We start from the raw sequence: 16,667 nt of genomic DNA on the forward strand, positions 1-16,667 counted from the left end.
ATTGCTTTTTTCTCTCAAGAGTCAACCATGTGTGAGGGGAGGGGAAGAAGGAGAAATAGACTTAACAGTCTGCTCATTGAGCTGACCTTGTCATGTGGCTGACTCACAGAGGATAGATGTCAGATTTGTTTGTAACAGTGCATTAGAGACCAGCATCCTCAAAATATTAAAGGGCTATCTGAGGCCTGAGGCAGCTGCTATATATTCAAAGCAGCTATATAATTCATTGGCCAAGTCATCAACATTACATCCTCCACATCGCTTCTATGCTTATAGAAGAGCCTAACAGCCTGCATACTACCAGCTTTTAGCAGAAGATGAGCAAAGGGGAACAAAAAGGGAAGTGTCAGGCTGTCCTGGGAGAAACAATGCAAATGCCACATGTTAGATCTCCCTCTGTGTTTGGCTACTTGCTTGGCAAGCGTAGAGTTTGAGTAGTTCATAGTGAAAGAAGGTCCTGCTCCCTTTTCAGTCCTGCACCATCCTCCTGACCTAATACCCCAGTAGTAAAAAGAGGCCTGAATACATTAAAAATTAAAGGAGATTCATTCTTCCAAATGATCACCTCTTCCAAAAATTTATACCCCTCCCTGTGATTTTCTTCTGTAATTGTTAAAAATCTGTTACTCTGTAGCCAAAATTAATAAAGAACAGCCTATTGTGGCACCTTACGTACACAGGAGCTGAGCTGTTACAAACATTGTATCTTGACTGATCATCTTGTCACTTAAAAATTCAGTTTGTAGGAAGGGGGTTCAGAAGTGGCTAGACAGCATGGGAGTAAGCCATTGAAGAAGGGTTGGCACCCACAGAATGATTTTTTTTTTGTATGTATGGAAACCAGTGTGTTTTAGAAAGTAGAATTAATTGTAGTATTGTGTAAGGATTGGCAGCTTTGTCCCTTAGAGATGGAGTTTTTGAGGAAACTTCTAGCTAAAGTTTGGTAACACTGATCCAAAAACAACTGCCTTTTTTTGAAGTGTTGCTCTTCTTGATTTACCATAACCTTGCAGCAGGAGCATAAAAGAAGTTTCATAATGAACAGTACATGCAATATCCTAAATCTCATCGTTTGTAGTTATTCATTGATTATAACTAATCATTGATTTAATTAATCAATAATCATAATTAACTGTAATCATAATATAATGAATCATCAATTACGTTTGACGTCACACTGAAAAGAAATGCATTAATGGTATTTTTTGTTTTGTAAAATTTCTGCCTAACGATTTGCTTTCTATTTAAGCACATACACTTAATTAAATAGAAATATTTTTAAAGTATTTTTAGATTATTCCTGCCTGAAAATATTAAACAATGTTTATTGTGTTGGTTTCTCCCTGTGTAATTGCTGCTTCACATACATTTATCAAAAAAAAGAAATAAGCACTTTTAGGATTACCATGCATTCAGCATGACTTTGAGATTTCTGAAATAAATAGGAATTTCATCACTGATGTATCAGCTCTATTTTTGGTCTTACACATACTGAGACGTTTTCTATTAAGATTTGGCAAAAGATCAAAAGGTTTGAGGAGTTGGACGAAGATATCTGTTGTATTTCTAAAGCTAGACTCAAATTGGCAGTCACCAAACAATTAAATTAAACTCTAAAATCAATAAGGATAACTTAATTTTCCAAAAAGGTAATGATGTTGATAGTTTTCAGTGACACCTGGGATTTGAAATTAAACTGTGAGTTGAAATTAAATCCAATAGTGTTAAATCTAGAAGACCATCATATCATGTCTCTGCAATTAGTTTCCACAAAACTTAGACAATAGTGAGGTAAAAATCCTTTAGAGAAAAAAACAGTTCCTTACGGCTTTGGGCCAGATGAAACCTGTATCCAAAAAAGGGACAAGAAGCAGCAGAAACTTGAGTTCAGAGAGAAAAGCAAAAAGCCTATATACAGATGCAAATCTTAGACTTCTGAAAAGCCTAAATGCCTTCTCTTATAAGCCTGAGGCATTTAAGAATTAAGTTTAGAACATAAAAAAACCTACAAACCTGACTTTTAGGTCAAGCAAGTCCCCTGCTCTACAAACATCCTGTGCTTAGTACTGTCTCTCGAAAGTCCTCATGACAACCCAGTTTGCAATGCATTTGAGCTTGTGCTTGGTCTTAATCCCAGGACTGCACAGCAATCTCACTGCAGGTGAAGGTATAGCACTGGTGTAGCTAAGCAGGAGCCATGGGTTCTCAAAAACAAGCGAAAATGGCAGAATTTGGGCTGATACCATTTCTTCTTCCTGACCTATTTCTGGAAGGTATTTAGTTATAGTCATGACCTCAGTATTCATTCCTGTCAGGATAAAAGAGACCTGTCCTCCTTCCACTCTCTCCTGTCTTTTGTGAATCTTACAGCAAAGTACAGCAGGACAACAGCCACGGAGGTTGAAAGCTGCGGTCAGTGTTAGTAGTTGGCTAAGAATAGGAATACCTTGTCTTCTCCAACCCACCACAGCCCTCTTTTTTTGTCTCATCCATCTGTTTTGCCTTGTCATGAATTCTTTGGCACAAGGACTGACATTTATGATACATTTTAACAGAATTTTCCACAATGCCACAGCCTTGCAGTGTGAACACAACATACTTATTAAATAGATCATCCTTCTCCCAAGTACTGGGCTAGTATTTTTTCCATGAGGAGAAACCAATGGCATTCATTAGCTATCCCTTTGAGGCAATCCTGTTTATTTACTTGATTGCTTACAAAGATTCCCTGATTCCCAGGAAACAAGAGAAATATCAGGTGGCAGCTCCCATGCTCAGGAACTCCTTGCTTGCTGTGAAAGGGTTGCAGAACAACCTAAGCATCTAAGAATTTCCGGGCCATCCAGGTCTAAAAATTATTTACAAAATATAAAAGATCCAAATAGCGTATCAGGCATCCCATAGCCCTTTTTGACAGGTGGGCTAGTCATACTATCTTTATTCTGCATCTGGCTAATCAAGTCTTGATTTCCTCTGAAAGCTACATACATACTGCTTCTCTCTTTTCTGCCTATCTTTTATACAGGCAGGTAAAACTAATCAATTCCACAGCCCTTCTGTTTGCATCCAGTCTCAAGGAAAATCACTCAAGTCATTCTGGCCAGCACACTGAGCAGTGACTTCAATATTCAACTATAATTACAAGAGCAGCATTTCATTTTTCCCCCTACTTAGCCTGACTGAAATATAGCCCAGGCTAATTACTTTCGTAACCCATATTTAAAGAGTGTCTGCTGGTAGCCACCAACACAGCCCAATACACCACCACCACAGGATCTGGATATGAGTTCATGTAGTGCATTGTAGCAAAGCAAAGAGAGGTCACATAACTGCAACCTACAAAACAGGTTCAGACATTTGAGTATGTGACACTCCATGGTTGCACTCTTACAAAGCCCATGGATTTTAAGATGTTATTCTCCTGAAGCTAAATATGGACTCTTTGCTTAGTTAAGTGCTGGCAAATATAAGAGTTAGATTTATAACTACCAGTGTACAGTTTTAGAGAAAGGGAATTTATAGAAGCTACTGATTCCCAGAGAGTTCTGAATTATGTATGTATCCAGTTGGATATTCTTTCAAGGTAAGAGAGAAACTGGGTGGTGGGAGGGTGCTTATTTGTTGCCTTTCTTTTGGTTTGAGCCTCACTGTCTCCATGGTATCATTTAAGAAACCGTCAATATCTGATTGCTACTGACTTGCCTGTAACGCTTGCAGAGAGAATGTGGTTTTAGTGAAGCTTTGATTATGTGGAAATTCTCCAAGGGGAGGGAGCACCTTCAATTAGAAATTTAAGGCTCTGCAGAGACCCTTTGGAATAGTAAAGTTAAAGGTCCTACATTTTAACTCAAGAGCAAGCAGTTCAGTGTTTCCTTCAGAACAACAGGTTGTGTGCCTGGTGGAGGGCCAGAGACAAAAGTCAGTGCCCCAGATGCTGAGCTATCTAAAGGACAACCTTGTGCTATTTAGGGTTCCATCCACTCCAATAAGATTTTCTTACTAAAGCTTGGCCTTCCACTGCCCCATTTGCAAGACCTCTGCTGTCATACCAGACCTGTATTCCTGCATTACAGAGGGTGCAATGTGGAGGAGTTATAGGTGTAGGATAAGAGATGGGGCATATGCTGATACTGGAGACCTCAAGGCTATAAACAACTCACTCAATGGTCAGATGAAGAAATGCAGAACTGCAGCTGGCAAAACTGATTTTAGGGGTAACAAAGAGTACAAAGAACAAACATCCAACATATGTAAACCATGCCACATATAAGTACATTGGGATGTAATGTGAAAAGACAGACCAAAAGAGAAAGAGCAAGGTGCATTAGCAAATATAAAAATGAAGGAAGAGGAAGAATCATTATCCACATCATACTGCTCCTGACAAAGGATTTGGGATGCGCTTACACTACAGTCATAAATAGCTCATTTGGTACAGAATAACTACTTGTTACTACTAGATATAGATACAAAAATCATGCTGAGTTATACCATACAAAGATATGTGAAAGTAAAACAAATTAGGCACAGCCTAATTTCTAAGGTCTTTAGAAAACTTGCTGTTACAATTAAACCGAATAAAAACAAAGCTCCAGGCAGGTCAAGACAAGAACAGACAAAGCATGTTTGACAAGACCCAGTCCTGAGTCCTTGCAACCTCCATACAAAATCTGTGGCCTGTTAGTAGCAATGACAATACTGTATTTCTTGGGCTACAGCTCTACACGTTCCTCTTTTCATTCAAAGCCATGGAAAACTAATCCTAGGGAAGTTTAACAGAAGCGTTTCCATCTACCTGGGGGTTCCCCAGAAAGTTTGGACCTGGTGGTTAAGGGGTAGCCAACTTGTGGGTTTTGGGCAGGACCAGCGTGGCTTCCCTGTGTAGGCTATATGACCAATGACCAATAACAAATTGTGCTGGCACTGTGGGTCCTGGATAATCTTAATCCTCACAAGTAAACCAGGAGCGCCCTGAAACAGCCCCAGGAGCAATCACAGCATGTCCCACAGAAGAGGGATGGGCAACCTGAAGAACTGTTACCTCCCACCTCTGAACTCCTCTCACAGCCATCTCTTCTTTTAATTCTCTGCAATATGTGATATATGTCTTGTGGCTCTTGGCCAGAAGGAAGATTTGTTACATATCCCATCAGTTCAGAGAAGTTACTGCGCTACCAAATGCTCTTTTGGTTTGTCCTGCACTATGTAACATACAGGAGGTTTTCACCTTTTATTTTTCTCCTTACAAGATCTCTGGGTATTTACATCCTTGTTGAGCTCTTGGGAATAGAGATCATCTTTTCTCATGCTTGGACAATTCCTAGCTCAATACAGCAAGATCTTTTAGAATATTAATAACATTAATTATTATTAATAGCAAAGTCCTATGCCTTAATAAAGACTCTTAACTTACAGTTTAAGAAAATAACAGGCAGAAAAAGAAAAAAATCTTTTTTTAAAAAAAGAAATAAACCCCAAATCAAACCTTTTCAGTAGCTATGCTGATTATGGTCCTGACTTTAAGATTCTAAGGCAAACAGAGTTTGACCACTTGGGTCAAACTCTACATTTACAGGTCTAAATTACAAGCTAAACAGGGATCTTTCTCCATTAGGCAACCAAGGAAGTAAAAGTATAAAGACTTACTAGTCAAGATACGTGAACTGAGGCTCAGGGTTTTATTATTCTAATTAGGAACAGGAAAATTCCTATTCCATTTTGTAATTAAAACAATACACATTCTACCATCTAATTATATTTGACATTTTCAAGGTGTTGGGAGCTGAAGTCTATAATTACAGAACTACTGCTGCCTTAAGCAGAACACTCCATAAATATTCATATATTAAATAGCCAGTTATGCAGTTCAGAAGATTTTAGAAACATTTGCTTTTTTTTTAGAAACGTTAGACTTTTTGAAGACACATTTTATATTTGTGTTTTAAAAAAGATGAGAAGAAAAATGTCCTGGGGGATCTGACATACTGTATATAGCAAATTGACTATAAACCTATTCATTAGTATTGTAAGCAGTTACATTGGGATTCATAGTCCTTTAGAATTATTTCTTTTCTTTTAGCAGAATGGGTAATTACAGTCAGAAATAATATGGGAGTCCTGTAGTGAAGTCATAAGACAGTAAAATGCAATTCTTACGATTCCTTGATTTTGTAATTAACAATAAAATTATAGCTTACGTACAGTAGTTTAAAATAAGTTATCCACATCTTTTATTTTAGTGTCTTGCAATAAAATATCACTTCATATATCACCTATTTTTGATAGTTCAATATTGCCATTTAAAACAGTTGCCTGCCTAAGAATACCGTAATCAAAGTAGAGGTGGACTTGTGGGTAATGCAGAGCCTGTTGTTTAAGGAGAGGCTTTCCTTCTCTTGACATCAGAGAAATGGAAAAAATACACAATGGAGATGAAACTCTGAGTGCAAGGTGTTCCATGAGTCTGCCTGCTCTGTGTTTCCATTATAGGAAATGAACCTTTGGGGATATCTAGATAAAAGGGCATAATTTCTGAAAAGAACAGCAATAGGCACTTTGCCTATTTTGTCCATTTAGCTCGTTGGAATAGTTTTGTGTCCTGTTATAAGACGCTTTGCCCCATGGGACCTGGACCCAGGCTAAGTCATTAGGTATGACTTTCAAATAGTTAATAATAAAAGACATTGCAAATGTTTCAAGAATTAAATGCTGTGCAGAAGTGAAGTTGCAACACGTGTGAGTTCAAATGCTATGCAGAATTTCAGTGTCCCAGCAAGAGCAGCAGAGGCTTGGAGCAAGCTCCCCACACAACAGGACAGCATGCACTGCACCAGCCTTCTGGTCAGGAGGCCTCTTACCCCAAACAGCTCCACAGTCTCTGTGCAGGCAGGTGTGGAGAGAAGAGCACCCAATTCCACAACAATCTTAATTATTCCCCGAGTATCAAGAGTTTAGGGAAGTCCTCTTTCATCCCTGCACATCCGTACAATGACTAGAAACAGTCTAGCCCATGTCAACTAATCATGCATGCTTGCATTATAGTCAATGAGGGACTGCATCCAGCAGGAAGTGAGAAGTAGTATTACATGATGCATCCAGCTAAAGAATTGGACTTCCTCCTGTGATGGGCAGGAAGCAGGACTCAATTTAGTGACATTGTATATAATTATTCCATACATATTATATGTAAGATTATATAATAGTTAGATTATATATTATGTATTCACATAATATCTATTACATATTGTGTATGTTACATGCTATATAATAGGTATGTGTAATATAGTATGTGAGTGCAAATATACATATATGCTTGGGTTTTATATATATATACACACACACACAACTTACTGAAGCAAACTTAGTAGATGCCTGGTGTTATTTTTGTAATGCTCATAGCATTTAGGGATGCCAATACACATTCCCTCCTTTTCTATGCAATCACAGCCTCTATACTATGCGACATTACAATGCAATCAACTTGAACGCAGATAACCAGACAGGCAAAGTTCTTCCATTTTCCACCTTCTGCAGATTTTGCTTAGAACACTTTGAAGATACAACCCTCTTCAAATCTGCCCTTCAGCACATCAAAGATAAGCTGTTCTTTTCAAACAAAAACTAAGTCATATTAAAAAATGTTTCAGTGAAATTTAGCTAGAACCCTCCTTCTTTAACCACCCAGAATTACATTTTATGCACAAAAAATCTGCATTTTAAAAGCCCCATGTTTAAAAGTCTGAAAATGGCCAGTTAATGCAAGAAACCATTGTGCCTCTGCCATATATAGCAGGTTTTATTAATCATTTTTCCAATATTCATATTTATCCAGTTTTACCTCTGCTTTTTGATTCCATTGTGGAGTGGGATGGATGACAATCATTTTTGTAAATGTGTACTGAACATGGCAAGAATAATATAATCTAAGTATGCCTGAAATGATCTTAGGACAATCCCTATTTCTTATAATGTGAAGTGCTTGATGTAAAAGAAGAGGGTTTTTTCTCAAGAGATCTGATACAGCCTTATCAGATTTTTATGACTTTATCTGTCTTAAATGAATCTATTTGGTAGTTGCAAGCTTTTACTTTTCAGCTGCAGCTAACAGCTGCAGAAAAATTAATGTGATAACCATCTTAAAAAGAAAAAAAGAAAAGGAAGCAGATAGGCAGTTCACATCGCATTATCCATAGGTACCTTCATTGCAGTAGAGACACGGGGAAGGAGTCATTGCATCTCAGTGGAGGAGCAGGCAGTTGTTCTAATGTTGCCTTGTTCAGTGAGGACTCTGGGAAAAACAAAAAATGGTTCTGAGCATTTACTAAGAGGATACAGAGAATAATCGCATGCTGCTGGTCACCTCTGAATGCCCCAATGCCCACAGGGGTAGGGCTGCCCTCTCTGTTCACTTATAAACCAATGGCTTCAAAATGCCTTTTGCTATTTCTTCTCTTGAATAACTTCCTTCCACAGAGGCTTACTGGTTGAATCTGTGCTTTCGGGAGCTGGTGGCAAGCTGGGGTGAATTTATCCCCAGAGGGGCCAACTTCGCTCTTAATAAATTACTGGAAATAATTGCGAAGGGTAAAATTACTAAACAGCTAGAGGATAAAAGAATTGTGAACCATAGTCACCATGGTTCTAAACAGACTGAGCCTTGCTAAAGTTAATTGCTTTTTTGATAGAATTACAAAATGAATGTGCGAAGGCAGAACACTATATTATCACGTATTTAGATTCTAGGGAAGCACTGGATACTGTTTTTCATTAACTGTTACTTAATGCAAACTGGCATGATATAAACACTGTCAGAGAGTTTATATACATATATACATGTATACATGCCATATATACATGACAGAGAGTTGCTAAAGGACCAAAAAGGGTGATGATGAACAGCAGAACGCTGAGGCCCCACATAGGAGACTGCAGTCCTGCTACTTCCTTTTCAAAAACAAAAATCAAAGTTTGTTTATGAATGATTCATAGATGAAAGGGCTAAATTATGTGGGCTGAAGATTGGACTGGGTGTTTTGAATACCTTGGTATACAACCGGGTTATTAGATATCAACTTAATAGTATCGTATCTCTAGAGAATTAATTATTTAAAGATGTTAAAATGGATATGACAAGGAGCAGTAAGATTTAAACAGCAAACATCACAGAGATTTATTAACAGACTATGTTGTCTTTGCAAAAGCATTGCTATTCCATTTCCAAACAGTAATTTGCTGCTTTCTTCTCTTCTAGTTGCCCATATTGGCATCTTCTGTTGTTAGCCTCTATTTTCTTGAACTTACTGATGTCTTCAAGCCAGTTCACTCTGGATTTAATTGCTATGACAAGAGTCTGAGTATGCCATACATTGAACCTACACAAGAGTCTGTTCCCTTCTTGATGTTGCTTAGTCTGGTTTTTGCTGGGCCATCAATTACGGTAAGTTTGAGGTGCCACTGTCACTTATTAAAGATTTTGAACAGTTTCAGTTGGCATAAAGAAAATAGCTCCTTTGGTTTCAATTGGGCTGCAGAGTGTCATCCAGACTAATTACCTTAGGATTTTAAATTCATCTTTTATTCTTCTGTAACAGAAGGAGATACACTCCTTAAAACATTGCCTGTAGCACTTCATCTACTTGCACTATCCTGATTGTGGGCATTAATGTTAATACAGCATCTACAGATGGGTGAGAATAGCTTGAATCATTCTGTTATGCTGTACAAATATTTGAACTTTTACACACAGGACATCTCCATACTCTGAGATACCAAAAAAATTCAAGATTTTGTTGGAAATTGAAGCCTTTCATTTACAGCCCTGAACATGCCACTTTTGTTAAAACTAGCTTTTTTCAGTGAGAAGGTATATCAACCATGTCAGTGAAATCTTTCCCAAAATAGCACTGGGACTCCTCTAAATTGCGAGTTAGTCATTAAGAGCAGGCAAAAGGAGGCTGGTTTAATCATTCGCCCAAAGGGAGGAGATGATTTCAGCAGAACAGAAATGTCCTGTCAGAATATGAGCAGTTTCGTCACTATTTTACAGAAAAAAATATAAGTTGTCTGATACAGGTGAGTATTGTCCCTGCTGGAATTGCTGTGTCAAATTAAAATGAAATCTAAAGACTTTACCTTTACATATACACTAGAAGGAATTCATTGTGTCTGATTTTAGGCAGCTCAGATAGGAGCCTTTTTCTCACACCACTCCTGTGGCAAATGGAGAGGTAAATTAACTTTGAGTGGGTGATTCCATGCACCTGAAAAGCTGAATCAACCTTCTGGAAGGGTCTCTTCTCTCCCCTGACAGCAATTACTGCACATCTCAGTTAAGCACTTCTCTAAGGCCAGCTGCCTTCTCTGCTGCCAGCTCCTCTGAATTCTCTTAAATTCAACCAGTTCATTCCTTTTATAATACTAGCCAATTTGCAGTTACAAAATCTATAAAATGTGATGCCCATACAAAAATCATCAAGTGCTGTTCCCTCTTTGCTTTCCAGGATGTTTTTTGTTTGTCTTTTTTTAAACTGAACTTTTCTTACTGTGTTTGATTTTGGTTGCTTTAGAAACCATTTTTGAAGGATTTTGCATAACCAGGCTAAAAATTGTACTCATTTAGGAACTGAGAGCTAAGACTCTCAGTGTTCCTGGTGCAGACGCTTGCAGCAAACACCAAATGCTGTGATAAAAACAAAACTTGTTGGTATTGCAGTTTGGCTGGGTTTCTTAAGTTTAGACAGTGTTTCTGATAACAACAAAGTGGACTTTCCTGAAACAACCATAAAAGAAATCTATATAGGCTCACTTGGGTCACAGTAGAGGGGTAAAAGCTGATTTTTTACTTCAGAGAGTTTATGTCAAGCCTAGGTAATATCAAACACCTTCAGCTGAGATGAAAAATGCCCATTTCATTACGGAGTATTTATTGAGGGCTTTGATTACAGCTAAATTATTTCAGCATTGCATGAAATTTTGCAATAGAAAATGTTATTCTTCCTTGAATCATTCCACCAGCAGTACAGACAACTAACCAAAACCATGCCATGTGAGGAACTCAAACACCCGCTTGAGCATGCCTATCAAACATAAGATCAGTAAAGAAAGTAAATCCTGAAGCTTCAAAGTACAACTGCTTAAAAGCTACAAGCCTTAGGAAGGTGTAGTTCATTTGTATTAGTGTGAGCATGAATGTGATGCGTGTACTAGTTGGAGAATGGGCTCTGATAATGTGAAATACACAACCTCCTTTAATAAAAGCCACTGAAGATGGTGTAGAGCATCAGCTCTTTATTATTCAATACCACTTCTGAAGTAAAAAAACTAGGTTTTTTTTTGCCCAATTCTTCCCTTTGTCTTTGGAAAAATAGGCCAATGAAGCTCAATGCAAAAAGATTACAATTGTGTCATTGTCATCTTGTAGAGTTTAGCATTTTATAATTTAATTTTCATTAACATTTCAATGAATTACACACTTTATAAAACCTGTAAAATATAGAAAAGAAAGCATGAGCTATGTGAGGAATTGAGGATCTCCAGTAACATAGCATATGCTAGCCTCTGTCTGCAGTTCAGGTACATACTGCACTATGAGGCAGAAGGTCATCAAGACTCAATAAAATACAAGTGTGATTAAGCCACATTTTAAATATTATCAGAGTGTAAATAAGAAGAAATTTTAAAAAAAAAGCATTTTGTAATTTATTTTCCAAGCCTTTATTACAGAAGGATCTGTGTGGATTTGGGGCTTTATGTTTTGGGTTTTTTTTCCGTTGGGTTTCTTTGCTCATTATTAGTGAGAGCAAGTGCTTTTAACCAGGTCTGTTTTGTAGCCCTGAAGTGCTGCAGAAAATTACTACCTGTATTATTGACATATGTCTTATAGCTTGTGGCATATATGAAATTTTCTGTATGTATTCATAAACCACAGGAGACTTCAGTGTGGAACAACTGGACTTGTATAAAATTACCAAGATGGATATTTTATGTCTGGAATATAGATATACCTGAAGTGCAACATGACTTTCATTTGCTTCAAAGAACTCTGAATCTGATCGTCTGACATATTTTCTCTCTAGTTTTTCATTCAAAAATGTTAGGACCAGTTATTGAATCATATCCGTGTAGGTTCAAACCCTTACCAGCCACTGAATAAATCCTGCTTAAAGGTAACAATGTGCTTTCTAACAGAGATCACCAGGAAATTAGATAACATTGATTTGGGAAATCAATTGGCAAGGAGAGAAATTCACTGCTGGCAGTTTCAGTCCTACCACCTCCTCTACTGTGGGAGTTTGTTTCCTTGGAAATACCAGCCTCTGAATTTTCCTTGACACAGCCCTTGCTGTTTCCTGATTTTCTCCTCTATCACACAAGCTAATCCATCTCTCTGGCGTTTTTCCCTGTGCCAGACATTCCCTAGGGCCTGGCTAAAAACTATTAGAGTTTCTCTGGTTTTTAAGTTTGAAATACTACTGATTTCTCCAGGAAGTTTCAGCTGTAAATTGATCTCATCTAATTAAAATTCCTTAAATAATCCTTACCACTGACTTTTCCATGTAATGAGACAACCTTCACTACTTCAATTTTTCTGGCAAAGAAAGGAAATTTCAATTTATTAAACCTTTAGCTAAAAAAGAGTTAGACTAAGCTTGTCCATTGTATCTCCTTTCTCTTATGGTGAGGGGTCTTAGCATGCACAAACTTCACTGGTAATTACAACAGATTCAGCATAATTCAGATGCTTTAGCATCTCATTGCATTGTAAGCTTTATGCATTGCATGCATTAGTTTTCAATGCATCTGTGGATGGACAAGGTGAATCTCCTCTTAGTGGTGAGAACTGCCTCATTAATTTCAATATTTCAACCTAGCCCTTATTCTGAACTCTGTACAAGCCCTGTACAGATTTCCAAGTTGTTGCCCTATTTAACAAGGAAAACAATCAAACGTATTAATGGATCTGGATTTTCCAGCAAGTAACACCATTTTTCATTTATAGTCTTCTCTTTATTATAAACTCTTATCTAGGGCTTCAGTCATAATCTGTTTGGCTTGGTGTGTTCAGAGGGACCATAAGGACAGAACTTTTTCTACTACTGTGGATCTGGTTAAAACCCAAGCCAAATTAAACCAATACAGAAGAGCAGGATGCCACGTAATTAGAAGCTGCTAGGGATTGCTAGGCTTGAGGCCAAGACTGAGTGCTAAAACCACCTCAGGAGCACTAAGATATTGCAGTGGCTCTGGGTTATTTTAGAGGCAAGATTTTCTAATTACTACTTTTTTATTGTAGAAGCATCAAATTTCAGCTGTGGATCAAGACCCCGATTCCACCAGCACTGTATACTGTATGACACTTGCATTTAATTTCAGCGCCACCTTCTTGCCTGCCCTCACTCAGGCTAAGTTGCATTACTGAATGTTTACATATTGATACAAATCTTTTAAAGGCCAGTACATGTCAGTGGATGACATTGGTTGTGGTATAGTTATATTTCAGCCCTTTAAATTCAATCAGTGTCTTCTAAGTAACTGCTACATTTAATTTAACGGCTCCTTTGTCTTTGCAGATAATGATAGGAGAAGGAATTCTCTACTGTTGCCTGTCCAAAAGAAGAAATGGGATTGGAACAGAGGCCAATATTAATGCAGGAGGATGCAACTTCAATTCTTTTCTTAGAAGAGCTGTCAGATTTGTTGGTGGGTTTTAAATGTTAGTCACAAAGAAGAGCTTTCCACATACATTCAATTTTCACCATGCAGGTTTCCTTCTCTTTCAGAGAACTTTCAGCCTTTCAGAACAGTGCAGGGCTCTCACTGGCAATGATCATCTTCTGCTAGAAAATGCGAGAAGAAACTGTCAAAGCAGCCCCATACTCAGTAATGCAGCATCCACACTCTCCGTTTTCCCTTTCCTCTCCTGTACTATTGTCAGTGTTTCTAAAAGAATAATTTGGTTTTCCTTCTCTGCCCACCTTGAGCTGGCTTCCTTGTAATTGTTTCAGTGTATAGTTTCCCCTGGCTGTCTTCAGTGCATCATAAGGATTCAACCCACCTGACACAGTATTCAGGAAGACAGTAAAAACTTGTCAGAAACTGTCAGTAGATTTGACATTCTTTTTCTGGGATGTCTTTATCTACCTCTTGAAAAAGGGCTAGAATCTGGCAACCTAATGATAGAGAGGAACATGTTGAATTGTTTTATTTTACTTTGTTTTAATTGTCATTTATGAAAACTGAACTTGAAAAGGCAACTGGACTTTGTTCCCTTTCTTACAGTTAATATCCTTTCCCAATGAGTGGCTAAAGGAAAGGTTTTCTCTGTTCCAGAAATCTTTCATTAGAGAGGGCAGCCTAGGCAAAGACAACCTGCAGGACAGCAGACTGAAAACCTGGTAGGAGGACTATACACTAGGTTTCTGTAGTCTGGCAAGCAGGGAGGTAATGACAGGACAGGTTAGACAGTCTGTGACCAGTAAAGCATCCTCTTAAGAGCAGCAGTGAGGAAGTGAGCAGAGGGGATGGTAGATTAGAACATCAGCAGGAAGGACTGTAAAGATACCCCACGCTCTCCACTTCTCGTCCTGTATGGCATCCCATTCCATCACCAAAAAAGACAAGCTCAAAGATGCATGAATTTCATTCTTGATTCATACTCTGAATTTGCAGTTTCTTTCATATTTTAATGACTTTAGCATTCTTTCAATTTTGGGATGAAAAATAAATTTATTTATACGAATACAAGTAGGGAATTAGAGGTAAATCTTTAGGGGAAAAGCAGTTGAAAATGCTCAGTTAAAAAATTGCATTTACTTCAACTGCCTTGTGAATTTGACATTATTAACCAGACCAGAATTGATCAATTACCAAAAAGGCTTAAATATTTGGACTTGTGGCAAGGACTTGGTACTTAAGAAATATCAGAGGTATGAAGGTAGCCGAAGTTATTGCCAGCTGATGAGTCCCTGGTGGTAAAAAGAGAACAGGTCCTCAGAGTGATCTAATGGGCAGGTGTCCATGTTATTAAAAGCCTGTATCTCAGTGGGCAAGTCCAAGCACGTATGCTCTCCTTAAATAATTGTTTGTCCTTTTGTCAGTTCAGAAAACTGCTTTCCAAATTGAAGCAGCTCCACTGTAGTTCACTTTTATGAAAAGATGTTGGAGGACATCAAGCCATCGAAATGAAATATTAAGTATCAACAGGAAGAAAACAAACATAAATAATCTTAATTTTTTATATTAAAGAATTCAACTTTGCAATAAGCTTTCATAAAAAAAATACATCTTCAGTTAAATTCTCTCAAGTCCAATGACACAAGCCATCAGAATTCCATTGAATGTATTTTGTCACAATGAATTAATCTAATTTATGCATATAATAAAGTTAACAAGCTCTATTGATTTCTTTCCTAGGTGTTCATGTGTTTGGTCTTTGTTCTACTGCTCTTGTTACTGATATTATACAGCTATCAACAGGATATCAGGCACCATATTTCCTGACTGTTTGCAAGCCTAACTATACATCCTTAAATGTATCCTGCTCAGAGAATTCATATGTTGTGGAAGATATTTGCTCAGGAGCTGATCTCAATATTATCAATGCTGGAAGGTTGGTTCTATCCTTCATTGTGTACATTTTTAAGTATTCATTCTATTTTTTATTTTCTGTCCCAGTTTCAAGATTTTTTTTTCTAGTTAAAGTCTGAATAGTTTTGTCAGTTTTTTATAACAAAGGTGAGAGCATAAGTGTGTTTTTAGAGATGTTCAGTTTTCTATATAAAGATATTACGCCAACATTGGGCTTTGGAAGACTTTGTCAGATTCCGAAGCACCATTGTTAGTAGCTAGTTATTTTCAAGGGAGACAATTTCCTATACAATTGTTAATATGTATAGCTTCTACTGCTTTTCCTAGTGGGATTTGGGTAAGTTCCCCGTAACAGGCAGGGAAAGAAGTCACTCAAGTACTTTATCTGAGACCTCCGTATAACATACATTATTGTTCTGGCATTTTGGTCATAGTTTGTGAGGCTTGGTTTTGGGATTTGTTGGAGGAGTTTATTTGTTTTCTCTTTCTCTAGTTGATTAAGTTTTTTATATTGACAGCACTGAAAAAATCCCTTTGTTAGAGGAAGGACCACAACAGGGCAAATCTGTGTGTTCCCAAACACATGCCTTTTCTTTCATGGTATTTCTAACTGGTGGTTTATCCTCCTTGATCATTTAGTCTTTAGCCTCCCTACTTAGATAGCCAGGAAGGAAATTAATATTGTTTATAATAGCAGGTTTTGGACATGCATATCAGTCAAGTTGAGATATAAACCAGACTATATATCTTATTTTAAACAAGTTCTATGTGATAAAATAGTGATAATTCAATTACTGATGACAGGTCATAGATTTAAACAAGGAATCTGAAGGTATAAGTCAGCAAGTTGTACTGTTCCAATACATCTGCTACTTGTTAGTTCGAGGACTTTATTATGTCACATGTCCTAAATATACGCACTACACTACTGAGAAATCATGAAGCTCTTCACTGAATACAATAGTCTTCCGTATCTTTTCCACACCAGGTTAACCTTTATTGCCTGTTAGTCATTGAATGTTTGAATGTTTTGCAGTCCTTCAAAATTTTTTTAAATCTCCTGCTCTCCAAAAAAGTTACAG

General features: G+C 37.5%; 2 protein-coding genes across 3 annotated transcripts in view; one reads left to right on the forward strand and one right to left on the reverse strand.

Annotated features, from left to right (window-relative positions):
- The window catches only part of PLPPR5 (phospholipid phosphatase related 5), a 206,582-nt gene that overhangs the window by 113,728 nt on the left and 76,187 nt on the right, over positions 1 to 16,667 (reverse strand). For both annotated transcript variants that reach the window (XM_075156378.1, XM_075156380.1), the window contains one exon: positions 8,197 to 8,287. In XM_075156378.1, the coding sequence (XP_075012479.1) occupies positions 8,197 to 8,202 (6 nt within the window). In that variant the 5' untranslated portion in view covers positions 8,203 to 8,287. The remainder of the gene's footprint in view (positions 1 to 8,196; positions 8,288 to 16,667) is intronic.
- The window catches only part of PLPPR4 (phospholipid phosphatase related 4), a 34,296-nt gene that overhangs the window by 5,423 nt on the left and 12,206 nt on the right, over positions 1 to 16,667 (forward strand). The window contains exons 2-4 of the mRNA XM_075156381.1: positions 9,251 to 9,436; positions 13,569 to 13,698; positions 15,412 to 15,607. Of these exons, the coding sequence (XP_075012482.1) occupies positions 9,251 to 9,436; positions 13,569 to 13,698; positions 15,412 to 15,607 (512 nt within the window). The remainder of the gene's footprint in view (positions 1 to 9,250; positions 9,437 to 13,568; positions 13,699 to 15,411; positions 15,608 to 16,667) is intronic.

This window comes from Calonectris borealis, chromosome 8 (assembly GCF_964195595.1).
Source record: "Calonectris borealis chromosome 8, bCalBor7.hap1.2, whole genome shotgun sequence".
NCBI lineage: Eukaryota > Metazoa > Chordata > Aves > Procellariiformes > Procellariidae > Calonectris > Calonectris borealis.